At 36.7% G+C, this 27,500-nt stretch overlaps 3 protein-coding genes across 3 annotated transcripts in view; all 3 read left to right on the top strand.

Annotated features, from left to right (window-relative positions):
- The window catches only part of LOC135217503 (uncharacterized), a 4,179-nt gene extending 3,906 nt beyond the window's left edge, over positions 1 to 273 (top strand). Inside the window, exon 4 of the mRNA XM_064253458.1 lies at positions 1 to 273. This exon is cut by the window's left edge and continues 225 nt beyond it. Within this exon, the coding sequence (XP_064109528.1) occupies positions 1 to 38 (38 nt within the window). The 3' untranslated portion in view covers positions 39 to 273.
- A 7,115-nt stretch (positions 274 to 7,388) lies between these two features.
- Positions 7,389 to 15,882, top strand: LOC135217498 (uncharacterized). Its single transcript, XM_064253449.1, has 4 exons — positions 7,389 to 7,496; positions 11,545 to 11,586; positions 14,636 to 14,812; positions 15,496 to 15,882. Exons 1-4 carry the CDS (start codon positions 7,472 to 7,474, stop codon positions 15,756 to 15,758), a joined length of 507 nt encoding a protein of 168 aa, XP_064109519.1. The 5' UTR covers positions 7,389 to 7,471; the 3' UTR covers positions 15,759 to 15,882.
- Positions 15,883 to 23,374: 7,492 nt separating this feature from the next.
- On the top strand, positions 23,375 to 25,691 carry LOC135217260 (C-type lectin BML-2-like). Its single transcript, XM_064253001.1, has 4 exons — positions 23,375 to 23,443; positions 23,624 to 23,683; positions 23,833 to 24,009; positions 25,224 to 25,691. Exons 1-4 carry the CDS (start codon positions 23,419 to 23,421, stop codon positions 25,481 to 25,483), a joined length of 522 nt encoding a protein of 173 aa, XP_064109071.1. The 5' UTR covers positions 23,375 to 23,418; the 3' UTR covers positions 25,484 to 25,691.
- The last annotated feature ends 1,809 nt before the right edge of the window (positions 25,692 to 27,500 follow it).

Below are 27,500 nucleotides of genomic sequence, written 5' to 3'. Positions count from 1 at the left end.
GCGAGATCCCCTACAGCCCCATCTGCGAGCAGGTCTAAGTGAGAGGCGTTAGACCGATAAAGTTGGTGGCCGGGATCATCCATCTATGCGTCTAATGTGATTTACTGGGCTGTCAGCAGTGATCTCTTTGTTTTTTTTTTCTCTTTCTTTTTTTTTCCTGATAATCATATGCTCATGTAATCAGGTATCAACCCAAATTCAATGGGAAAATTATAGTGTAAACCCTTACTTAAAAAAAGCATAGACTCAAAATTAAATTACAAACTGGAAAAAGATTTTTCATTGTATCCCACAATCCTACCAAAAGTTGATTGGGTCGAGAAGACTCGCGTCAAAACGACAATGGTTTCCTTGAAGGGAAGGGTCTGACCCAGAGGCTGCTTCCTTGGAGGAAAGCAGGGTATCCTGCCAAGCTGGGTAAGCGGGGCTGGATAGGACCCAAGAACTTCAAGGCTGGGGCCCAACAGCCCCCAAGGCTAACCAATCTCTTAAGTGCAGCCTTGATGGGAAGGGTCCAATACAGAGGCTGCTTCCTCAGAGGAAGACAGGTATCCTGCCAGGCTGGGGAAGCAGTCCTGGATAGGACCCAAGAACTTCAAGGATGGGGCCCTAAGCCCCCAAGGCTCGCCAGTCTCTTGAGGGAAGCCTTGAAGGGAAGGGTCCGACCCAGAGACTACTTCCTTGGAGGAAGGTAGGTATCCTGCCAGGCTGGGGAAGAGGGCCTGGATAGGGCTCAAGAACTTCAAGGATGAGGCCCAACAGGCTCCAAGGCTTGCCAATCTCTTGAGGGCAGCCTTGATTAAGTGGCACTTAGGTATCCGCTACATTGATTTTTCCTTTTACTTTTCATAAGATCCTTTCTGTACTTGGACGTCCAAGTTCTTTAACTTTGCCTTACTCCAATTTTATCCCCTCATTAAGGAACAGATCCTTTGAACATGCCCTTTGAGAAGAATAGGACTTAGCGTTATCGTTATAATAATAATAATAATAATAATAATAATAATAATAATAATAATAATAATAATAATAATAATAGTAATAATAATAATGCTTCAAATATCTTATGGACAGCCACCAAAAGCAGACGCAAAATGATGAGAGCACATTCTTAGTTCCAAATCGTTGGGTGAGGTAATAATAAGTCCAATGTATTTAATTACCTTTTCAGCTTGCTTGTTTGTTTGTTTTTTCACTGCAGTCATTTGGAACACCAAATGCTCCCTTTTGCGTACCCTATAGCATCAAATATTGGGGGCTGTCTTTCAAAATAATTCTTGATACAGCATATCTGAGAGGGTTGCTTCCAAAACTACGTTTCACTTGGAGATTACAAGAAGCAGAGGTGGAAATATTAAGCTAAAACTATTTTGACGTAGAAATACTTTAACATTCTGTACTGGTTGGCTTGAACAGAAGAACTGTACTGTACTAGCAGGTTTGACATTAGTGGAAAAGAGAAGCTCACAGATAAATGGTCTGATCAAAACACACCCAAATGTGCACCATGATAATTCTAGAATCTTGTTACACACAGCAGTCCACAAGTATTAGTTATCTGGCAGCAAGCCACAAACTAACTGGAAAAGAAAAGACAGCACAATAAGAAGCTGGATATAAAAAAATCTTCAATAAAATCTTTGGATAATTCTTCAGACTCCCCAAATTTCAAAGGAAAGTGAACACTTGTCAACAGGTCGGGGAATAGTTCACCAAAACAGAGTTGTCTTCTATGAGTAATTCCTGGTAAGGGTCCTCTGCATATGTCCAAAACAATGAAAATTTATTTGAAAAGGACCACCTTTAGACTCTGGGCGAAGAGTGATGGATGCATTATGCTTGTAAATTAATAACATGGTGTTTCTAAAGGCATATGTCCTACATTGACTTTTTCATCCATAAACTCTCATTTTAAATACACACAAATCTACTCCATCTAACAAGTAGTCACAAACTATTGGATCATTTGGAAGTCCACCTAAATAAAGTAATAATTTACCAACCGTTTCAACAGCAAGATAAAGCGATAATGCTCTCATTCCTGTAACTATCAAATAAAGCAATAATGCACTCATTATTCCAGCTACTAAATAAAGCAACAATGCACTCACTCTTCTCACTAGTAAATAAAACAATAATGCACTCACACTCTTAACTACTAAATAAAGCAATAATTCACTCACTCTTCTCACTAGTAAATAAAACAAAATGCACTCACACTCTTAACTACTAAATAAAGCAATAATTCACCCATTCTTTCAACTGCTAAATAAAGCAATAATCCTACGAGGGTAATAGATTTCCATCTTGGTAAATAAAAGGTGTTGAAAAACTCCTTTTTCATCTTCAGTGATAATTATCATGAATTCACTTTTAGTACCTAGGCTATTATACCTAAGCTATTACTAGGAAGACTATGTTGATTATCTTCACAACTGATCTGTTTCATTCACTAATCTGATCCTGAACCAACTTCCTTAGATTCACATATGCCTAGTTTACAACAACTACTGGGTAGACGCCACTGATGAAAACCACGAGGCTCACCTCAACATTCACCCTGAGGTCACATGTAGACGGTAACAGCAACTGCACCATTTTGGACAGCAGCACTATTTCCTCCTGCCTGATACTTCCTGCTTGGCTGAGGTTGGGGAGATCCCATACAGCCCCATCTATGAGCGGCTTTCAGGTGTTCTTCTGGGAGGAGGAGGTACAGCAGAATGAAAGGAGTTGAAGTTGAGAGCTGAAAAGACGCTGCATAGAACATGATGTATAGCCAACAGTACACCACCTGAGGTGCATTGACAGCTGAAACCTCCTATGTAAAACAAAACTCAAGAAATGATATAACTAGTTTAACAAAAGTCAAGCGTGAATGAAACTAACTTATTTCTGGTATATTGATTCATTAGCATACAACCAACCTTGGTAATTGTAATGCCAAATAATCTATGAGCAACCAACCATGTTAGATAAACTGGAAGACTGTTAACTTGAGTGCCACCTTGTAGTATTCAATCAGTTAATCAGCTAAATAAATACAGCTTTTGATGAAAGTAGAAATCGAAATATATATACATTCATATATGTGTGTTTGTGTATGTGTGTAATTAATTCTAATAACCACAATGCCTTCTTAGCCCCTCGAATTTTACTCGCTTTTGTTGGATACACTTCTCACTACAAAGCATTGAGATCCAGGTGCAAGAAATTTGAAGCAGTTACGATGTTCAGTAGCGGGAAACGAACCAACGTCACCATAATCGTATGTTTCTGGTAAAAAGTGACCAGTAGAGTCTACATCGATATTTCAGCCTAAAAGCAATAAAAACGATTGCCCATTTGGCTACGATGGTGAGGATGCGTCTATTCCAGTTCCAATAGTTATATCTGAATTCGACAGGTATATGTATGTACATATGAGAGGCAATAGACCTTCTTGTACTTGGATCTCAAGGCTTTATAGTGACAAGCGTATCCAAAAAATCGCGAAGAATTCGAGGAGTTAAGACACACGCACACACACACACATATATATATATATATATGTGTGTGTGTGTGTGTGTGTGTGTGTGTGTGTATGTGTGTGTGTGTGTATAGGCCCAGTTGACAATAGATGTATGTAGAATACCACAGGAAAAATAATAGGCAGAAATTCTAACCGGGCGCTTTCGTCCTTTAATGAGACATTGTCGAGGCACAAATGAGATACAGTTGAAGAGAAAGTTACAAGGTAAACAAAAAGATCAAGAATACCAGATGGTTAATTGCCAAAAGGGTAAAAATCAAAGAGATAATCCAGGATAATCGGAGATCACACATTCAAAAACCAAAACAGACAACCATAAGAGAAACGGAAGCTTAGCCATATAAAGTCCAAAAACATTTATACAACTGAATATTGAAAACCTCATTAGTCTTATACGGTTATGTATCAACGATGGTAAATTTTGTTTTAATAGTGAATTTTTTGTTTAAAACTTTGCCATGGCTATAGGTAATCCCTTATCTCCTGTCCTTAACAATATTTACAAGGAATTTTTTTTTTACAAAACTCTTACCAAGAATTTTGCCCCAAAAAGTTATATGGTTTAGTAATGTGGTTGATATTTTCTGTATTTGGCCAGTTCACGAAAATTTCTGATTAAGCTTCAACTTTCTTGATGTAACAGTTCATAGAAATGATAGAAATTTCGCCTTTTCATTCTTTCGAAAAATACTAACATTGCCTCTTTTGTTCATTATTATTCCAATCACCATCAAAATGTTATATTCTGTTTTTTATGGGATGTTCTTAAGGGTTCTGCGTGTCTGTAGCCCCCAGTTTATTGACGCCGAGATCAAAACTATTTATGATATTGCCTTGAAACTTCAATACCCAAGGACTTTTGTAGATGTGGCATGGAAAAGAGCTAGAAAAACATTTTATTTAATTAATGACAAACTTGAATTTAGTAAACATAACATTCTCAAATTACCCTATGATGAAAGGTTATTAGAAATTCCAAGAATTTTGAGGCTTTTCAACATAAATGTTGTTTTCAGCAATATCAATGTTAAGGGTTTAGTTATATAAAAATCTCCTAAAGATGTTTCTGGCTGCATCTATGAAATTCCTTGTGATAAGTGTGATAAAATATATTACGGGCAAACTGGAAAATCATTTTCACAAATCAAACAGTACCAATATTTAGTGAGAACTGGTCAAATATGGGAGTCAGGCAATATCCTTGATACCGTGTAGCGACACAGTTAAAAGGAATATCATTGAATCTTGCTTCATCAAATCAAATAATGGAAGTGCTCTAAACTTAAGTCTTGGTTTGCTTCAACTCGATGCCTTCATAATTAAAAAAAGTTGTAGCGAAATATAAGCAACAAAATTAATAATTCTGTTGTATAGATGTTTTTGGGCTTTGTATAGCTAAGCTTCCGTTTCTCTTATGGTTGTCTGTTTTAGTTTGTGAATGTGAGATCTCCGATTATTCTGGATTATCTCTTTGATTTTTACCCCTTTGTCAATTAAACATCTGGTATTCTTGATCTTTATGTTTTCCTTGTAACTTTCTTTTCAACAGTATCTCATTTTTGCCTCGACAATCTCTCATTAAAGGACGACAGCGTTCTGTTACAATTTCTGCCTATTAATTTTCCTGTGGTATTCGATTATATCATGAAGTCACGTGCATTTACTGTGATTTTGAAGCATATATATTAATAATATAATATATTATATAATTATATATATGTATAATATAGTAAATTATATATATATATATAATATATATATATATATATATATATATATATATATTGATAATGCATTACAACCTTCTTAAAGACAGATGAGCACCTTACATCCTCATGAGAGAAAGACCGCTCCATAGTTTGGCAGTATAAGGGATAAAACTTACACTTCCACGGGGTCAATGTGACATAACTGAATATTGATTATGTTGCTCAGGGCAGCAAGTAGCACGCACTTATATCCGAGGAATGATAGATACAGAAGAGAACGAGAAAACTTACTATAAAATAAAATAAAAATAATGAATTAATAAATTAATGAATATGTAGAAGAAATGTAAGTAAACTGTGTAATGTATATACATACATACGTACATACATACATACATATATATATATATATTATATATATATATATGTGTGTGTGTGTGTGTGTGTGTGTGTGTGTGTGTGTGTGTGTATGTGTGTGTGTGTCTGTGTATTTACACGTGAGTGGATGCTCGTGTGGCAGCTTTCAGTAAGCATTAGATGTCATCATTTATCAATTAACGAAGAGAAAAATATTCAACTCTACGAGGCAACTGCAAATAAAGTTTCCGCATCTGCTGTCAGCAAGATCGGCATATACAGGTAACCAGTATGATATGAGAAAAGGAATGATTAAACGATTTGATAAAAAAAAAAAAATAGAAATAAATAACTTCACGAAAAAAAAACATAATTTTAATTTACCCGTTTCAGGAAATTTTTTTTTTTTAATACATGTCAAGAATTATACAACTTTATATATTTATACATGTACATATAATTCATATATATATATATATATATATATATATTATATATATATATAGATATATATATATCTATATATATTAAATATATATATATATATAATATATATATATATATATATATATATATATATATAGATATATATCAATAGAAGGATTCACAGTAATATCCTTGTTTATCAAGATAAAATATATTTATGGAAATATATACAAAGCCTAAAGCTTTCGTCCATCCTCCTGTGGTCTTGATCACTAAGTCCACAGGAGGATGGACGAAAGCTTTAGGCTTTGTATATATTTCCATAAATATATTTTATCTTGATAAACAAGGATATTACTGTGGATCCTTCTATTGATTTCTTAGAAGCACGATACGGTGTTTTTATATTGCATATATATATATATATAATAGTATATATATATATTATATATATGATATATATATATATATAATATATATATATATATATATAATATAGTCTCAGTAATTGGGCGGCTACTTGGAAATCTTAGCTTGATGATGAATAATAGTGCCAAGACTAGGAAGAACATTCTTTAATATTACGAGCTTTCGAGGTTTAAAACCTCATTTTCAGGCTGAAAAAATGACAAGGATGAGAAATCACTAAAAATTACATTAAAATGAATTGTCTGATTAAAAGCTTCAGTAAAAACATAAAATAAAACGAACATCACATACAAACTAAAAATTAAACATTACGAACAAACTAAAACAAAACGCAAATCATACAAAAACATAAATAAAAATAAGAATAATATGAAAGGTAAACAAACTACACTCAAAAATAATAAAATGGCTAACGACCCACTTTGTGTACCTACTATGAAACTATATGATAGCTAGTTGAATACCGGACGAGTTGTTGTTCAATTCCGGTTTCATTTATTTCTGTTTTTGTATGATTTGCGTTTTGTTTTAGTTTGTTCGTAATTTTTAATTTTTAGTTTGTATGTGATGTTCGTTTTATTTTATGTTTTTACTGAAGCTTTTAATCAGACAATTCCTTTTAATGTAATTTTTAGTGATTTCTCATCCTTGTCATTTTTTCAGCCTGAAGATGAGGTTTTAAACCTCGAAAGCTCGTAATATTATTCATCATCAAGCTATATATATATATATATATATATATATATATATATATATATATATATATATATATATATATATATATTATATATATATATATATTATATATTCTGAAAATATTCCATCTTATTGTTTCCACTTCGGTATTGAAGAGATTTCGTGGAAGTGACTCCACTGCTCAGTATTCCGATATGCCAAGCATTTTCGAAGTAATAAGTCTTGCCTCTGTGAGATCTGAACCATCTGCTGCGTTTTACGTTTCTTGTATAAATAGGAGATTGCTATCAGCTGGTGTTGCATTAGAACCCTTGCAGCCAAGATGGAGAAAATAATCTTGCTATTGGGTAAGAAAACTCTTATTTCTAAGCCGTGAATTTATACGTACGTACGCAAATACGTAATTTGCATATGCGTGTGATCGTATATGATATATAATAATATACACACACACACACACACACACACACATATATATATATATATATATACTGTTAAGATATATAGTAGGGTATAGATAGTAATAGATATTTATAGGCTGTATATAAGTTATATAATTGTATATAATATATATATATAGATATATATATATATATATATATATAGTATATATTGGAGTAGGGAGACTCGTTCTGTCTTTTATCCATTTACTTAGCGCCGACGTTTCGTATCAGCTTGATAAATTGGGATTACACATCAATGCGTATAAGTAAAAAGATACACAATGTTTACCAACACCATAATTAAAAACTTTTTAATAAATTAAGAATAAAAGCAGAATAAACCAGAAACACAGAATAACAGTGAAAGGGCTAGGAGCGAATACAAAGAAACAATTTAATTAAAAAATAAAAAAATAATAATATATATATATATATAATAATCATAATAATAATAATAATAACCACCAGTCATCTTCCACCCAACTATTTATTGCCTAATTACCTGTTGCTTGTTTACAACCCCCTCCATAACAATTTTTCGTGTCAGTTCTCCTTACGCTACTGCTGTGGGTAGGTGTCTTGTTCGTTCATTCTTATTATTATTATTATTATTATTATTATTATTATTATTATTATTATTATTATTATTGTTGTTGTTGTTGTTGTTATTATTATTATTATTATTATTATTATTATTATTATTTTTTTTTTTTTTTTTTTTTTTTTTATTAATTTGTTTCTCTGTATTCGCTCTTAGCCCTTTCACTGTTATTCTGTGTTTCTGGTTTTATTCTGTTTTTATAATTAATTTATAAAAAGGTTTTTAATTACGGTGTTGGTAAACATTGTGTGTATCTTTTTACTTATACGCAATTGATGTGTAATCGTTTCAGCCTGGAAAATGTATCAAGCTGATACGAAACGTCGGCGCTAAATAAATGGATTAAAGACAGAAAGCGTCTCCCTACTCCAATATGTTTATGCTTGAGTAATTGCTCCTGTCTTCATACTTATATATATACATATATATATATATATATATATATATATATATATATATATATATATATATATGTATATGTATATATATATATATATATATATATATATATATATATATATATATATATATATATTGTAAATATGTACATATATATATATATATATATATATATATATATATATATATGTGTGTGTGTGTGTGTGTGTGCGTGTGGATGTAGTCATAAATGTATGTATATATATATATATAATATATATATATATATATATATATATATATATATATCTAATAAAAGGAGCCCATAAAAACACCAAAATGTAGAGAGAAAAGTACTATATTTCAGAGACTGCTGTCTCTCTCTTCAGGTATATGAATGAGAAAAGTTTACAGAAAAGGTGGTATTTATACCAAGAGATCCGTCCACAAGTAAACCAATTTAGGTCACCCCCGCTGATAATCTTCCTTTAATCTTCTTAAGCGTTGGTTGAATGAACACATCGTCGACGACATCTGAGATCCAGGCCCCTTTTGAGATGTTCATTACCTGCTTCTCTTTTATTAAGGCCGATTCCATCATTTGACTCTTGTACCGGCAGTTGCTGCTATAAATTACACGTGACATATTCCAGTCTATTCTATGGTTATGTTCATTTATATGGTTGAAAATAGCCGAGTTCTGTTGTCCATACCTAACTGACCGTTTGTGTTGTATTAATCTCTGGGGAAGTGATTTACCTGTAAATCCGATGTAAGATTGGTCACAGTTCTGGCATGGGATCTCATATACCCCAGAGTCTTTGGGAGATGTCTTTTGTTGGACGTTAATCAGGGATTTGGCTAAGGTATTTGGGTAGGTAAATGCAAAAGGGTTGGATTTCCCAAGGGTGTGGGTTATTCTCTTAATCGTCTCCAGGTGAGGAATTTTTATTTTATTGTTAGGTGTGTCTCTGGTCTTGTCTTTAGGGGGTCGGTAGAAAATTACGTTTGCATCTAATAACGTATTTTCATTCGGGGAATCATTCTACAAGCAAAAATTCGGGTGTAGTATGGGTAGTCCTTTAAGTCCGGTTTTAGCCAATCTGTACATGGAATACTTTGAAACTACAGTAATAAATGCAATAAAACCGAAAAACATGCTGTGGATGAGATACGTGGATGACATCCTAACATTTTGGGATAATAAGTGGGGTAATTTTAATGAATTCCTCTCAAAATTAAACGCATTAGTGCCCAGCATCAAATTTAAAGTTGAATGGGAAACAGACAACAAAATTCCTTTTCTTGATGTTTTAATAATCAGAGACACGACAGAATACAAATTTACCATATACAGAAAACCAACGTTCTCACTTTCATATATTCACTACTTTAGCTATCACGACATTTCTATCAAGATAGGTGTAACTAGCAACCTATTCTTAAGAGCCTTACGAATTTGTTCCCCAGGTTTCCTGGAAAAAGAATTCGAACTAATTCGCAAGCAACTTTCATCTTTAAAGTATCCTGACCATATAATTGAGAAAGCAATTCAAAAAGCAAACGTAATTTTCTACCGACCCCCTAAAGACAAGACCAGAGACACACCCAACAATAAAATAAAAATTCCTCACCTGGAGACGATTAAGAGAATAACCCACACCCTTGGGAAATCCAACCCCCCTGCATTTACCTACCCAAATACCTTAGCCAAATCCCTGATTAACGTCCAACAAAAGACATCTCCCAAAGACTCTGGGGTATATGAGATCCCATGCCAGGACTGTGACCAATCTTACATCGGATTTACAGGTAAATCACTTCCCCAGAGATTAATACAACACAAACGGTCAGTTAGGTATGGACAACAGAACTCGGCTATTTTCAACCATATAAATGAACATAACCATAGAATAAACTGGAATATGTCACGTGTAATTTATAGCAGCAACTGCCGGTACAAGAGTCAAATGATGGAATCGGCCTTAATAAAAGAGAAGCAGGTAATGAACATTTCAAAAGGGGCCTGGATCTCAGATGTCGTCGACGAAGTGTTCATTCAACCAACGCTTAAGAAGATTAAAGGAAGATTATCAGCGGGGGTGACCTAAATTGGCTTACTTGTGGACGGATCTCTTGGTATAAATACCACCTTTTCTGTAAACTTTTCTCATTCATATACCTGAAGAGAGAGACAGCAGTCTCTGAAATATAGTACTTTTCTCTCTACATTTTGGTGTTTTTATGGGCTCCTTTTATTAGATGGAATTCTGTTGTTACAGAACATTTTTATCCGTCTATATAATATATATATATATTATATATATATATATATATATGTATATATATATATATATATATATATATATAAATATCTATATAATATATATATATATAAATATAAATGTGTGTATATATATATATACATATATATATATATGCGTCTCTATACGTATGTATGTACCCACACATACACACACAAGCGCGCCCACACACACGCACATATATCTACATATATATATATATGTGTGTGTGTGTGTACTATATATATATATATATATATATATATATATATATATATATATATATAATATCAACTAGACACCACGAACCTCTATCAAATAATATTTGAAAATAAACAGAATCACAAGCCTTCATTATCAACATTTATGCCTTTACTTTAACCATTCTAAAAAAATTATCAGATCTAATTATCATTCATCTGGAAGCACAAAAACGCTATAACTATATATTTTTTGCTTTGTAAAGTCATCCTCAAATATCCCTTCCTTCACTCTTTTTCATTTAGAAAAAAAATTTTTTTTTACTTTTGAGTTCTTTCATGATCAAGCATTGCCTCGAATATGGAAATGGTAATTGAACTAATCTTGTATCTTATAATCGATATGCTATCAGAAGACGAGTACGGTTATTGTTATTGTAATCTTTTTATTCTTTTCTAATTCTCAACAGCCATCTGCGGTCTTCTCTTCAGCATTCCAGCGAATGCACAAGGTAAGAGTAAAAGGTTCCTATTTGCTAACTTATTGGCAGACTCGAGTAATCACGAGAAGATGAAGTAACTAAGCCTATTTTTACAGTACATCTGTTGAATAAACGCGTATGACAAGTAAATAAAAATCTTCTTCAATGATTTCCGGACCATTTATGAAAAAGGTGTTATACTCATTACCGCTATTTAGAATAAATGAAGTGAGGGTAACGCCGAATAACGTTGGCCTGTGTCCTGCGCTCTACACATGCACAGAATCAACCGCCCAGTTTACTAAGGTAGTCGTCGTTATGACACAATAGAGTTTAAGACAATTGATAAAAATAACGCTTTTGAATGAAGTATATGTCAACTTATTCATTTTGCTTTTGAATCGAGAGGTGCCCAGGCGGTTCAAAATCACATTAAAATGAATAATATTCCAAAGATTGCTTGCAATAAAATCTGTAGGATGGATTTGCAAGCAAACGCTGTACGTCCGGAATGTCGGAAAGGGTCTAACATTACTGATCATCTCCTTACTAAGTTTGAACTCCATAGATACAGCAGTTTTCTAGATAAGAGCATCAAGACTCTGGCTTTGGAGCGATGGAGAAGTTACAATCAAAATCAACTCTTTTTTTTTTTCTGATGTAATTTGTGTTTCCTAATTGTCAAAGATGTTGAGTTAACGCACTAAAGTGCCAGAGTGGAAACACTTGAACTGTCTGAATTTAAGGGCTGAGGTTTTTCAGTTCACCGGCGTGTGAGCTACCCAACTACTGGGCAAAAAACGCCAGCAAATAGATTCAGTTTCCCATAACCCCACAGAGTTCAAGTCTAGCTTCAAGTTCATGATGACGGGTGCTTTGACCCCAGTGGCTTAGCCACCCCGATGAACTTGCCAAATCTACATCATAATTAAAGTGTCCACAGTAGCCATGACAACTTTCGAGTCAATGTTTAGTCTCACGACGATTTTTCAAGTTTTTCGTCAGACTGTCTGTCTTCCAACAAATATTACAGTCTCTCTCTCCTCTCTCTCTCTCTCTCTCTCTCTCTCTCTCTCTGCAAACTTTCCCTGACTGTACTTTATATCACTCCACTAGAGTTGAAAATCTTGCTCCTAAATTTCAAAGTTTCTGGTGATATTGCTCAATATATATCAGAAATATTATAGAGAGGATTGATCTGACTGTTGTTATCAAGCTGTCTGACAAGAGGATCTGTGCTCATAAGTTAAAATGAACAGTGACCAAAATAATACCTGTAGAAAGCAGACAGGACGCGCAGGAAGAGTTTGGGATAAGTTACTGAGTCAATCATTCCAGAAAGGAGAAGTAAGAGGAAAAAAACTTGCTGAATCTAAACGCTTTAGTCTTATAAAAGTGAGATTTGCCGATGTGAAATACTCGATCTCTCAGGAACATGTAACCTGGATGCTTAAGATATTGAAGGAAGTGAGATATGTAATCATTATTGTTGAAAGTGATTATCATTATTATTTCAGTAGATTAAAATCTATTCACAGGGAACTAGCACACCACAGGAGTCATTGACTTGAAATTTAAGCGTCCAAAGAATGTTGGTTTCAACCTCCCACTGCAGACCCCACACTGCAGCGGTAACTGATCATGATACAGAGCTAGTGATTTTTCATCACCCTGGGGGAGGCGCAAACCCACGACATCTGAGGGGCATGCCACGACACTAACAACTAAGGAGACAGAGAAATTAAGTAGAAACTATGACCTACAACAGCAGGAACAGACAGGGTACATTATACTCGATTTTTTTCCATCTGTCCACCCGCCTGTGGTGCTCGCTCATGGTACCACTGCGTCCCAAGCTTTAAATAGTTACGCTTTGTATAAGTTTTAGGTAAATAAAAGGATATCTGGGTGTACATTTGCAACTGGAAAGTATTTAAATAATTTACTGTATGTGAAATACACAGTTAATATTCGAAATAGAATATTGTTATTATTGTTGAATGTAAGCTGCCTTTTCTTAGGGCCGAATGAAACAGCTAGACGCAGTGGCGGGAAAAGTGCTAAAGCCCACTTTATAAAAATTAAAAGTATATACTGATATACTTAAGTGTAATGAAGTAACACGTAGCTTAGTAGCAGAGTAGGTGTGGTCAAATAAAATTGACATCTTGCCATAGTGAACAGCGAGAGAAGCAATTTTCCCGCCACAGCGTCTGGCTGTTCCATTCACCACCCCGAAAAGGCAGCTTACATTCAACAATAATAACAATATTCTATTTCGAATATTAACGGTGTAATTCACATACAGTAAATTATTAAAACACTTTTCAGTTGCAAATGTACACCCAGATATTTTTTTATTTACCTGAAACTTACACATAGCTTAACTTTTTAATGCCCGGGACGCAGTGTTGCCATGTGCAAGCACCACAGGCGGGTGGACAGATGGAAAAAACCGAGTATAGGAAGTCTTGAACAAAGACAACGAAAAGAGTCGAGGGACCAGAACGCTGGGCAACAGTGCTAGAGGTCGAGTGACTTTGCATCGCTAAGGTCTCACTTTCATGAAAAACTACAAAACAAGTCTACAGTGAAAACAAGTAAATTCATAAGCAGGATATTTAGCCAACAAAGCCTTATGCCAGACAGTGTCAAATCTCTAAGCGATAACCAGAGCAATAGCTGAATGACTCACGAGGTGAGAAACTAGGTCCATAGAGTGTGAGTCCATCTAAACAACCTGTAGGGGAGTAGTGACACCAGTGCCCCTCACGCAGTGGCACTGTAGGCATTACTTAAGGCTCTTCACAGTGCCCCTTTGGCCCCTTGTTATATTTCCTTTTACTGTATCTCATTTCATATTCTGTTTCTTCCATCTTACCTACCACCCTCTCCTAACATTGAGGTTTCCTTCTGTCACAACTTGCAAAACCTTTCTACCCTCAACTTCCCTTTCAGTGCTGAACGACTTCATAGGTCCCAGCACTTGGCCTTAGGCCTAGATTTTACATTCCACTCTGTCTGAGTCAATACGAATCCCCAAATCACCTCATTCTTCACTCTCTCTCTTCTCTCCCAGCATGCACGATGCCCTTCGAACCCATAGGGACCCAGTGCCTCTACGTAGACTCCCTGGAACATGGGAGCTTCTACGACATGAGGCTCTACTGCGCCAAGCAGGGCACCGGAGGTAAACTAGTCAAGATCCCGGATGCTTCGCAACTCGAAGCTATCATCACATACATCCTCGACAAAGGTGAGACTAACTACAGTGAGGCCTCTTCTTTTTCGGCTGAGCAGGCATTTGTATTCTCATAATTTTTTGTTTTATATAATAGCGTGCTGGATATTGATCATATGATTACATAATTAATAGTGGTGGTTGTATGCTCGACTCAATTTTATTTTAGAGCGGTATTTTAGCCCAGTCTTTCGATATTGAGCATTTGTATGTTAATATGCCTGTAAAACAACAGCAATCAGTGTACAATTCAGCTTTTAGTGTCTCAATAGGTAAAGTTACGGAGGTGAATAGCTTCCATTGACTGAGATGGTTCTAAATGCTACATATTTAAGTTTGTGCATAAATGAAGATGGAAAATTGCTGATAAAAAAATACCTATGATTTTTGTCTGGTGAAAGTAAGATGGAAGAAAGAAACTATGAACGGAGGTTCAGTTAAAGGGATGAAAGGAGTGGCAGCTAGGGGCCTCTTGAAGGGACACCGCAATGATCCATCAATAATGCCTACAGAGCACCATGTGAAGTGCACTGATGGTATTTGATAGCGCAAAGGAAGCGTTTGACTTCTTCCAGAAAATGGGAAATTCTAAAAGATAGAAAATGGGAACCACTTAGAAAAGAAAATGGAATCCACATACAATACAGTATCGTTGTCCACTGTTAACTAGACTTTTCCACCTCATCTTGTCAATACAGGCCTAGATCACTACCACTACTGGATAGACGCCACAGATGAAGACCACGAGGGTGTTTTCACCTGGGGGGACGGAACACTTGTGCCCGAGGGAGCACCCTTTTGGAAATACGACTGCGACGGGGCATTCACCCTGAGGCCCCACATAGATGGCAACAGCAACTGCGCCATACTGGACAGCGAGTACTACTTCCTTCTGTCAGACACTTCCTGTCTGGGAGATGTCGGGGAGATTCAATACAGTCCCATTTGTGAGCAGGTGTGAAGACATCAATAAGAATTGTTTCATTGTCTGCATTAACTTTATGCTAGTCTTATTGCATTATTTTGATTTTTGATCCAATTACTTTCTTTTTTTTTGTATCTAAAATAAACAGGATTACAGTTCATTGTTTTGTTTGTTTCGATCCACTAATTTTTCTATCTCATAAAAAATGGGAAAGTACGATAAATTAACATATACTTCATAATTTTATCCAATGTCTTTGATTAGCATTTTTTTAGAAAAATATAGCCATGGAGCTTACCTGCTCAAGCGTTTGTTTATTTTCCTTTATAACTTTAAAGTGATCTCATCCTGGCAATAAATTCAAGCTTTGAAATGAAGAGTTCCAGAAAAACAATTTCGCCTTTTAAATAGGAAATCCAGAGCTTTTATTATTATTAATTATAAAGAAGATGAACCCTATTCATGTGGAACAAATCCACAGGGGCCATTAACTTGAAGTCCAAGCTTCAGTAGAATATGGTGTAACAATATATACGTATATATATATATGTATTTTTTTCGTTTATCTGAGAATCAACAATGATCTTGGAACAATAAGAAAAAAAAAGTTATTCCATTCTTCATAAACGTCACAATAACCTATGATGGTTTAGCGTCTTGGAGAGATGAACCTCATGATCATCTACGTTAACTTTCCTTGTAAAGGATTCAAGGCGTGATCCAACCTCCATCTTACACGAGGCACGTGCAAGATTTTCCCCTCGCGCATAAGTTGTAAACATTATATTCCTAATTTCGCATAAATTAAAACGTGCTAAAATCTACGGTCAAACAGAACTTTGTTTCACCAACGAAAATTAAACATGCACATTATTTATGTTTTGCATTTTCATCCTAATAAATCAGTCAAATAAATCATATATATCCTATCCTAAAATTCCTGTGTCTTAAACTCAACACAAAACACCTTTTCCAGGCCTTTTCTGGCTCTTCCATAGACCTTTCCTACCCTCCCAACGACGACAACAACAAAAAAGTAGTTTGTAGACTTACTCGCCGAGTAAGCGAAAATTGTATCGGCAACAATACTACACGGATGAAAAGACTCTCTGATGTTCCCTTCGTTACTTAATACATGCGAAGTTTATGAAAGAAATGAAATGTCATCGTGCACAATGACATTCTGAGACGCCTCACAAACACTCCCCGCTACCACTCCGCCACACAGATGTTCATAGAAAACCACCTGGACAATTTAAAAATTGTTGTTAGGCGAACAATGTCCAGTCTGGTAACCCGAGTGAGAAACAGCAGCAACTCGCTCATACAAAGCATCCTAAGGAGTGAAGCAAGAAGAAAATCTAAATTGTGGGAAAGATGGGAAAATGAGGCCTTTGTCCCATAAAGAACTTAATCTCTGTATTGCAAGATGTCATCTGCAGTTTTTGTCATTATTGCATTTATTGCTGATATTCAAATTTTTTATTATTACTGTGATTACTATCAAGTTAAAGTTTTATTTACATTTAATTTATGTATTTAGCCCTCTGGACCTGACTACTGTAACCACCTAAGGTCTCTAGTTGAAATTTAAGTTATATAATATGTGCACTAACTGTTATTACTCTCAATGCATTTTTTTTTTCTCACCAATATTATTACTGTTATTACCAGTATGATGATTGCTGGCTTTTGTGCTACCTCAGCTATTTTGTGGATAAGTGCCGATTATTCATTTTCTTTTTCTATTTTATCATGCCTCATGTATCTAGATTGTGTATGTTTCTGTCTGTATTTTGTATATTCAATGTATATGGCCCTGAGCTGAAATAAAACATATTATTAGTTTTTTATTATTTTTTTTTTTTTTTTTTTTTTTTTTTATTTTTTTTTTTTTTTTTTTTTTTTTTTTTGCTTTATCACAGTCCTCCAATTCGACTGGGTGGTATTTATCGTGTGGGGTTCCGGGATGCATCCTGCCTCCTTAGGAGTCCATCACTTTTCTTACTATGTGTGCCGTTTCTAGAATCACACTCTTCTGCATGAGTCCTGGAGCTACTTCAGCCTCTAGTTTTTCTAGATTCCAGTTTCAGGGATCTTGGGATCGTGCCTAGTGCTCCTATGATTATGTTATTATTATTATTATTATTATTTTATTATTATTATTAGTTATTATTATTATATTATTATTAATCTAATGAACCCAATTAAGAACTTTTTAATTTGCAAAGAATAACCTGGTTTACCACCTCCCCTATTTCAAGAACACCCAATACATTTGTATCCCGTTACAAGTGTATGCCAATTGTGGAATGGACAACCCTAACCCACTCCCACTCACCCTCCCTCCCTCCCTCCCATTTGTGGTCATAGGTGGCACATGGAACTATGAACATGGAATGGACATGCGCGTATAAATGCATTGACGCTGATTGCCACTGCGCGGCACCATTGGAAAGGGTGGAGATTATGTTGAATTAAGCTATTAAAACACAGTCTTGCAGACGCTTTTTTCACTCTGTCGTCCTTAATTTTCCACCGATTTTAATAAACACAGGCTCATTGGAAAGCTCTTGAAAGTCCCTTTTAAATGAATAAAATTAAGTGTGTAGAAAATACGGCGCTGCGGTTTAAGTAAAGATATCCAGATATGCATTTTACCTGGGTTCGCTTTTTTACTCTACTGTTCCAAATTTTTAAATATAAATCTTAATAAATTTATCACCAGTTAAAAGCTTTTGAAAAGCACTTTCCAATGAAGCATGAATATGTGCTGAGACTGAGAGATTTCATATCTTTGACATGAGGTTGTGTAATAAATTTTACCTTAAAGTCTGTTGAACCCCTCATATTTAATATCCTTCTAAGTATCAAAGTCTTCATGCTGTACTTTGCATTTTATGCACTACCTGGGTCTTCCATGTCACCTAGGGATTAACCCTTTCACCATGACACAATGGATCTAAGTTGTAATTATGCTGACTTATGCTTATTGCTTACTTGTATCAGTCATTATTACAAAAAGAAACACAATTGTTGATATAAATCATTTATTTTTACAGATCACTTATTAATGTTAGTCTTATTAATACTAAAAATTTTAGGTCTATTTTAAATGTATTATCATGTAAACAGAAATTACAAGAGTGCATAATGTGTAGCTACTACTAAATTTGCTTTAACATAATGCAACAAATGTCATAGATGACAAAATATTGTCATGGAAAATCAAGAGATTACACCCCAATATGGCGAGGTGGGCATTGTGATACAAAACTCTCTCCACCCTTTGCAATGGAGGCATGCTGCGCACGGCGATTTCGCCGATGTCCATTCCATGTTTATAGTTCCATATGGGTCCTCCGGTGTTCTTACAGATGTCATTCATTGCATATATTGCTGTGGTACGAAGTTAGTTTTTTTTTTTCTCTCTCTCTCTCTCTCTCTCTCTCTCCCTTACTCTTTTTTTCTCTCTCTACCTTCCACTTTCTCTCTCTCTCTCTCTCTCTCTCTCTCTTTACCTTCCTTATTCTCTCTCTCTCTCTCTCTCTCTTTCCTCTATCTCTCTCTCTTCTCTCTCTCGTCTCTTTTACTTCTCTCTTCTTCTCTATCTCTCACCTTCTCTATTTTCTCTCTCTCTCTCTCTACCTTCTTTTTTTCCTCTCTCTCTCTCTCTCTCTCTCCTCTCTCTCTCTCTTTTTTTCTCTCTCACACACCACACCTTCCTTCTCTCTCTCTCTCTCTCTCTCTCTCTCTCTCGCTCCTCTCTCTCTCTCTCTCTCTCTCTCTCTCTCTATCTATCTATCTATCTATCTATCTATCTCTCCCTGGCGTAGAAACTGCTATTCCTCAAATGGTATAATTCTCCGCCAAATCCCTCAGTCAACACATTCCTACAGAAATTAGGATATAAGCAACAGACAAGGGTCATATAACACGAAAATAGGGAGGAATGGAGACAAGAAGGGCATATCCGCCCTTAAAACATCTTCCAAAATAAATTACAAAATGAAAATTCAATGAATGTTTGAAAAACCTGGAAAATAGCTAAAGTAAAAACAGCGACCCCAACTGGTGATTAAGCTGAGAAATTAGACGAGGAAGAAGAAGAAGAAGAATATATCCTATAACTAGACGACCGGGAAAAGAATAAGGACTTTTGGCTATAGTAGATTCACATCAGCCGTGCATCTGATGTCTAGGCCAGTTCCTTACGATGCTCCTGATTGGCTGTTGATAAACCAATCATAGGGCTGGAAACTCAGTCTTTCTCGAGAGTTCACATAGGCAGGACTTATGTTCCACCTCTCCTGAGGGCTACTTTTGAAAGACGTATCCCTCAGGAGAGGTGGAACTATACATCCTGCCTATATGAACTCTCGAGAGAGGAATTAGTTTCCAGCCCTGAGATTGGCTTATCAACAGCCAATCAGGAGCGTCGTAAGGAACTGGCCTAGACATCAAATGCACGGTTGGTGTGAATCTACTATAGTGCCTCTCGGGCGGCGAACGTCAGCCGGGAGACCCCAAGTCCTCACCATGACGTCACTCGAGGTGGTCACCTCTGGTAGACAGTCTCACTATTCACTCCCTGACGGGGAAGCGAACTCTATCCCCCAGATTTCGAGACCAGAACGCTAGCAACTGTAGCACCTCAGTGGTGTGATTAGTATGGTCTTGGCCTGCCACTTCGGTGGCCGAGAGTTCGATTCTTGGGCATTCCATTGAAGAGTGAGAGATGTGTATTTCTGGTGATAGAAGTTCACTCTCGACGTGGTTCAGAAGTCACATAAAGCCGTTGGTCCCGTTGCTGAATAACCACTGGTTCCATGCAACGTAAAAACACCACACAAACAAACAAACAACTGTAGTACTGGCCAAGTCATCTGAGAAGGTGAAAGAGATACTAGCAATGAAAACATGGTCAACTCACGTTTCAGTTTTCTGTTAAAGGAAACTACTGAGATGGCTATTTGTCTGTCCGTCCTCACTCTTTCTGTCCACCCTCAGATCTTAAAAGCTACTGAGGCTAAAGGGCTGCAAATTGGTATATTGATCATCCACCCTCCAATCATCTAACATACCAGATTGCACCACTGGGCCGTGGCTGAGAGTCTCATGGGCTGCAGCTCTTTTTGCTCGCAACACTAAGCTAGTGTGCCGTTTTCTGGTACAAGATTTAATGCTTCTCAGTTTGTGAGAAGTTGTATCTTTTGGCTGTGCAACTAAAATGTGGAATAGCTTCCTTTGAGAAGTTGTGGTGTCCAAATATTTAAACGAAGAGCAAATTCATTCCTGTTTTCCGCTACTGACATCAACTGAATTTCGGGTGTATCCTTTCATTTGTGACAAGCTTGTTGGCGAGCGTTACTTGCGCTGGAACCCGGCGCTGCTGCTGTCTCCCCTTCCCTCCCGATCCCCTAGCTACCACGTCCCCACCCGGAGCGGACAAAAAGGTTTTCAGGAAGAGGGTGGATGTCTCCCCAACCCTCCCGTTTCTCACCTACGCCCGATCAAACCAGAGAAAGTATCTGATTACATTCATTCCGTTTCAGAGAGAGAGATAGAGAGAGAAGAAGGGAGAGAGAGAGTATGCAATAAAATTCATTCCGTCAGAGAGAGAGAGAGAGAGAGAGAGAGAGAGAGAGAGAGAGAGAATGTCAAAGCTTCAAACATGAAAAACTACATTTCACTAAAAGATTTATGAAAGAGCAAAAGATAACACAATCAAACTTAGAACAAATACAACGCAATCTTAAAATTCCTTAAAAACAAAAAACAAAAAACAAAAAGTACGTAATGAAAGAAGTCTACCTAAACATATTTATGAATGACAGAAAACACTCCCTAAACAAACATACAGCACAAACGCCTAGGTCTTACCTACCCATACACACACACACACACACACACTCACACACACAAACACCCACACACATACACACACCCACACATCCTATCAAAGCCGTATCAAGCAATTCCGTTAGCGTGAGAATGGCACTGTCCTGTCTTCAATAGAAATCAGAAAAAAAAAAAAAAAAAAAAGTTCTAGCCTTCGCGATCCGATAGAGAGAGAAATGAGGTATTTTCAGCATGGTGGGAATCTATGCACGTGTCTTCAATGATACGATGGACATTTTCATCTTCTTCAGCTCTCTCTCTCTCTCTCTCTCTCTCTCTCTCTCTCTCTCTCTCTCACTTTTGTTTGAAAGTCAATTTTTGTTGGAGGGCAAATCCAGTCTTTTACACGCGATGTCTTTGCGTTAGCAGTCCTTGAAGGAATAGATCATTCCTGGAGGAATTCAAAGGCTGTCTCCTACGACCTTGACCTGACCCTCCCATGATCACTTGTATTACAAGAAAACAGCAGTGAAGGTCAGTCCTCATTCTGATAGGTATTTTTCGCCCTTGCCATTAACAAAATATATAAAACAAGGTATATAGAATGTGGGGCCCATATTCTATATACCTTGTTTGAACTGCGGCGTCACCGGAATAATGTATTCATAAATGAGTATTTTATTGATAAATTTCCTTCCATTCCACCATCAAAGTGAATTGAATAGATGCCGTTGAATAAGAAAATAAGGAATTAATATAATCAGTTACTGAAATATCACGAGTTCTGCTGCCTTTAAGAACTCAACAAAAGAGCGAAAACTGGAAAACAGTGAAACTCTGGGATAATCATTATCCACTCTTACTACTGTAGAATTCAGGGTTAAAGAGGAAATAAAATTAAGAGAACGTAAAACCTGCAAGACCAGGTCCCTCTAGATGTCCTAATTATGCTAGGGAAGGTCCTTGGCTGCCAAGTGAGGCATGTCTAAAGACTCAATTTCCATCAGGTATGCCGAAGAAGTTGAGCAGATGATCGGGCCCGATGATTAACTCTCTCATTACTCATCTCCGAATCACAGACCTGCCTATACTTCAGACATCCAGACTCTCGTAACCTTCCTTCCTTCTTCTCGATTGCGCCGACGTAACTTGGGCGCATTTTTTCCTTGTTGTACCACTATTTTGGTTTGAAAATTCGAGAGCCGATTCCAACTTTTACCTGCCCAACCCTCGGAAGAATGTTGTTTGTGACTCCTACGTTGCCTTCCACTGCTGACACCACTGACGATTAACAGCGCACACCAAAACGCGTGTTAGGTTGTCCAGCAATCACGTTGTCAGCTTCATAATATTATAGTGTCGGCGGTAACCTAGCCAGCCACCGGTGGGGTGCCAAACCAGCTCAACTCAGCGCCGGTCCCAAACCTGGATAAATTGGAGGTTCGGAGTGAAACATCAACCAAAACCAGTTATGAAATATACCGTTCAAGATAGACACAGCTGTAGGAGGCTTTCTGAAACTGCGACCCCAACTAGGGATTAGGAGAAGGAGAAGAAGTAGAAGAAGAAGAATATATAAAGTATCAACTTTGCTTCTTGTGTCATAGGAAAGTCAGCCTGGGACGGTTTTACCCTTCTATAGAAAGTAATAAAGCGTAGCTACGTATCGCTGTAAAGTAAGGGAAACACATTGCGTAATTCTTACTTTTAAAAATACACGGCAGATTCTAAGACCCACTTCAGATTGTATGGGAAAGACTCACGAATCTGATTATATAAATAAGGAAGGTTCCTGTAGACTGGTCTCAGATATCGGCAGCGCTCCCAGCCGCTCTGACACCTCAAGTCCTCAACAATGGCTACGCGGTCCCTCGCAACAGGTAAGGTCTTCATTGCTTAAAAAACAAGCATCACTTGCAAGTGCAAGTCCGTTTTGCAGATCTTAGAGGGAAGATTCAAGAACTATATGCAAAGTAACTGAAATTGCGATGCCAGGTTACTCAGCGAATGAATCGAGTCTGAGTAAAACACTGACATTATTCCCCTCTTCTTTCTTGCAGCCCTTGCAGCAGCAATAGCAACAGCAACATGTCTGCTCGTACGTCCGGCAGAAGCTATAGGTGAAGAAACGCTAGTGCCCTTATTTTGTAAAAGAAAAATATTGGAAATTATCTTACGGCAGAAACTGCCTAAAATGATAGGAACTATCTTACGGCAGTGGCGTTCTAAGTTAAGACTGAATTGGTCCTCTTGGCCTTTTGCTCCCCAGTTTGTGAGCTCCCGTACGAGGACATCGGAGGCAAGTGCCTTTTCGTGGACCCTCTGGTGTCGGACACCTGGTACAACATGAGGCTCTTCTGCAGGACCCTTGGAGCCGGAGGAGAGCTCGTGAAGATCGACTCGGCCAACCTTCTGGCCGACATCATCGCCTACATTAAAAGATATCGTGAGTTCGTTCATGGACTGATGTTCAGGGGCTCAAAACTGTCCCTCCTTAGCTCACTGGGCACAAATATGAGACAGCTTCAAAACAATAGTATATTTGCGTGGCTTTGAAAATGTTACTTCTTTTGATACAGCTTTAAAACAATAGTTAATTTGCAAGGCTCTGACATTGTTACTTCCTTGGGCACACCTTGAAAACAGATATTAATTTGCACGGCTTTAGAATAATTAGGTCTTTTGACACAGCTTTAAAGCATTTAGCCTATTGGGACATAGCTCTAATATATCTAGTTCGTTTGCCACAACTTTATAACATTTAGCCTATTTGACACAGTTTTAATACATTTAGCTAGTCTGACACAGCTTTAAAACACTTAGTCTTTTTGACACAGCGTTGGTCCCCTTGCCTCATATGACACAGCGTTATCAAGCTCGTTGGACACAGGTTTCAATATATTTTGCTCTTTCACCAAAGCCTGAAAACAGTTCTCTCACTGATCTTTTCTTGATAACATTGATCCATTCTAAGTGAATTACTTTAATGTGACGATGCTTTTACTTTTTTGTGAGTAATTTATATGGGAAGGAGCGTTATTTAGATACAACCCAGTATTGGCAAGAGATTCACCCTCTGTACAAAGTCACTGACTTGTTTTCAACCTATTGGTGACTTGTATGCAATAAAGTACATCAGAGCCTTATCGTGTGCATATCACAAACAGGTTGTAAACACGTCACCCACCTTACGTGAAGAACGAATCTCTGGCCAATGCCGAGACTACCGATAAGTTGCCAACTTGTATTCAACATATTCAACTTGTTCATGATATGTGAGTAATAACTTACCAACATGTTGAAGACATATTTTTTATGAATAAGTTGCCAACTTGTATTCAATTTGTTCATGATATGTCAGCGGTTACCAACATGTGTTGACGACATGTTTTGAATGAATAAGTTGCTAACCTGTATTCAACTTGTTCATGATATTTGAGTGATAAGTTACAGACATGTGTTGACCACATGTTTTGACTGAATAAGTTGCCAACTTGTATTCAACTTGTTCATGATATTTGAGTGATAAGTTACAGACATGTGTTGACGAATATAAGTCGCCAACTTATATTCAATTTGTTCGTGATATGTGAGCAATAAGTTATCAACATGTTGACGACATGTTTGCACACCTTACGTCCTTCTCCTTCCCTCGAGCAGACTTCGACAGCGCCAATTACTGGATCGGCGCCAACGACGAAGACTTCGAGCAGAAGTTCAAATGGCAGGACGGGACTGCCGTGCCGACGGGGTCGCCCTTCTGGCGGTACGAGTGCGACCAATCGCTCTCTCAGCGACCCCTCCTCGACACCACCCGTAACTGCGCCGCCCTGGACATGGACGCCCATTTCCTCCTGTCAGATTTCCCCTGCTTGGGCGATGACGAAGTGAAGTTCAGTCCCATATGCGAAGCGATTTGAAGACCCCCGGAGATTCGTTTGACGTTCGGATGGTAACGGCGACCCCGACTGGGGATTAGGCTGGAAAGAAGAATAATAGGAAGAATAAGAAGAGGAGTGATAACTGATAACTATTAGTCAATAATACTTTTTAAAGAGTTCGGAGATAAGAAATCTCGCTTCGCGAAGAGGTGGCCTCAGTAATCGATGATAAAATATATTTTCAAAAATGGCAACTCTGGTGTGTCTTTTCTTTCTAGAGACCTAAAAATAAATTATTATTATTATTATTATTATTATTATTATTATTATTATTATTATATAAACAAACCCAAACGGTAATAAGATTGTTAAACAAGATAGCACGGAGTAAACTACTCATATGTAAGAAAAGGAAATCAGGTTTCAATAAAAGTAAAAATTGAAATTAAAAATTCTCTGAAATTGAAACTGAGGCCAATGGCATCAGACAGTCAGCGTTGATCCAAAGAGAAAAGTCACTGGCGAATTCTTACGAGGAAATCTTTCTCTCATAGAGTCATTTGGCTATTTGACATTAACACAGTATTCAGTGATTTTCAGAAAGAGTACGTCTTAAAGTATAACACCTAAGTGTATGAATATATATGTGAGTGTGTATGCATACATACATACATACATACACACACATGCGTACATACATACCTATATATATATATATATATATATATATATATATATATATATATATATATGTGTGTGTGTGTGTGTGTGTGTGTGTGTGTGTATGAAATGTGTATGTATACTTACATAGATGTATATATATATATATATATATATATATATATATATATATATATATATTATATATATATATGTTATATATATTCATAGGTATGTATGTACGTATGTGTGTATACGTATGTATACATATACATATATATATTTCCATATAGTATATATAGTATATATATATAAGTAGTATATATACATATATATATATATATATATATATATATATATATATATATATAGATTTATATACATGTTATTTGCATCGAAATGCCAATGTTTACATAGCATCTAGAACTTTCTGCCAACATTGAGAACATTTCCAGCACCTCTCCCATTCCCCCAAAGCTTTAGTCTTCAACGGATAGACAAAACCTCTCCTTATTGCCCAGTTGAGTCACTCCTAAGCCGCCACGTGTTTCAGCCATTAACCGACTGCCTCCTTCAGGGCTACACCAGGTTTCCAGTGGAACCAAGTGCTCACAGAAGGGCATTATTCCAAAACAAATTTGGAACCAATAATCAAGTAAGAAATGCGCCAATAGTTCTACAGCACAATCGAGTTTTCTGTACAGCACATAATGCTGTATGATGCACAGTCCATGAAACTTTCAGCCACTGCCTGGTGGTGGCTTGTACTATACCGTTCCCAAGTGCACGATCATGGGTAGCTTTAACTTTAAATAAAATCAAACCTACGAAGGCTAGAGGGCTGCAATTTGTTATGTTTGATGATTGGAGAGTGGGTGATTGTCATACCAATTTGCAGCCCTCTAGCCTTAGTAGTTTTCAAGATCTTTCTGAGTGAGAGGACGTGATGGGCTGTGACCTTTTTAGAATGTAGAGATCATCAGTTTAGCTTCTGCATGGAAACAATGGTCCTAAGTGATAAGACAGTTCAGCTTCGGAAATGCTGACATATCTTCCTCGGGTGGTGCAATGTTGAAGTCGCTGCCTAAGCAGATCAGACCACGTCCTGTTTCTACGCATGGGCAGATGCAGGTATGCTTCTGAATCTGGTTTGAAGCTGTTTCTTGGGCGTGAACAACGTGTGTTAGTTCGTGCCTGCGTGCAAGCTTCTTCCCTACATAATGAGAAAGTTAGTTAGCCAAGATGGCTTCTTTGTTAGCATTTTTGGTGAAGTGTGTAGAATCTGTGTTGAATGGGTAAGCATAATTATTCTCTAGCCGAAAGTGTGGTTTGACTGTATTTTGAATATTTGTTTCAAAGATGTTCTATTTCATTTGACCTTTTTATTTTGCTTTTT

This window comes from Macrobrachium nipponense, chromosome 7, assembly GCF_015104395.2.
Source record: "Macrobrachium nipponense isolate FS-2020 chromosome 7, ASM1510439v2, whole genome shotgun sequence".
Taxonomy (NCBI): Eukaryota; Metazoa; Arthropoda; class Malacostraca; order Decapoda; family Palaemonidae; genus Macrobrachium; species Macrobrachium nipponense.
The sequence above is the reverse complement of the archived record's forward strand: the minus strand, read 5'-3'. Positions and strand labels throughout refer to the sequence as shown.

What these genes read in the sequence shown, in the direction of transcription:
- LOC135217498 (XM_064253449.1), top strand. Translation starts at nt 7,472, where the DNA reads ATGGAGAAAATAATCTTGCTATTGG. An exon ending in GAAAATAATCTTGCTATTGG is followed by an intron (nt 7,497 to 11,544) that starts GTAAGAAAACTC and finishes AATTCTCAACAG; the next exon opens with CCATCTGCGGTCTTCTCTTC. An exon ending in CATTCCAGCGAATGCACAAG is followed by an intron (nt 11,587 to 14,635) that starts GTAAGAGTAAAA and finishes CTTCTCTCCCAG; the next exon opens with CATGCACGATGCCCTTCGAA.
- LOC135217260 (XM_064253001.1), top strand. Translation starts at nt 23,419, where the DNA reads ATGGCTACGCGGTCCCTCGCAACAG. An exon ending in TACGCGGTCCCTCGCAACAG is followed by an intron (nt 23,444 to 23,623) that starts GTAAGGTCTTCA and finishes TCTTTCTTGCAG; the next exon opens with CCCTTGCAGCAGCAATAGCA. An exon ending in CGCCTACATTAAAAGATATC is followed by an intron (nt 24,010 to 25,223) that starts GTGAGTTCGTTC and finishes TCCCTCGAGCAG; the next exon opens with ACTTCGACAGCGCCAATTAC.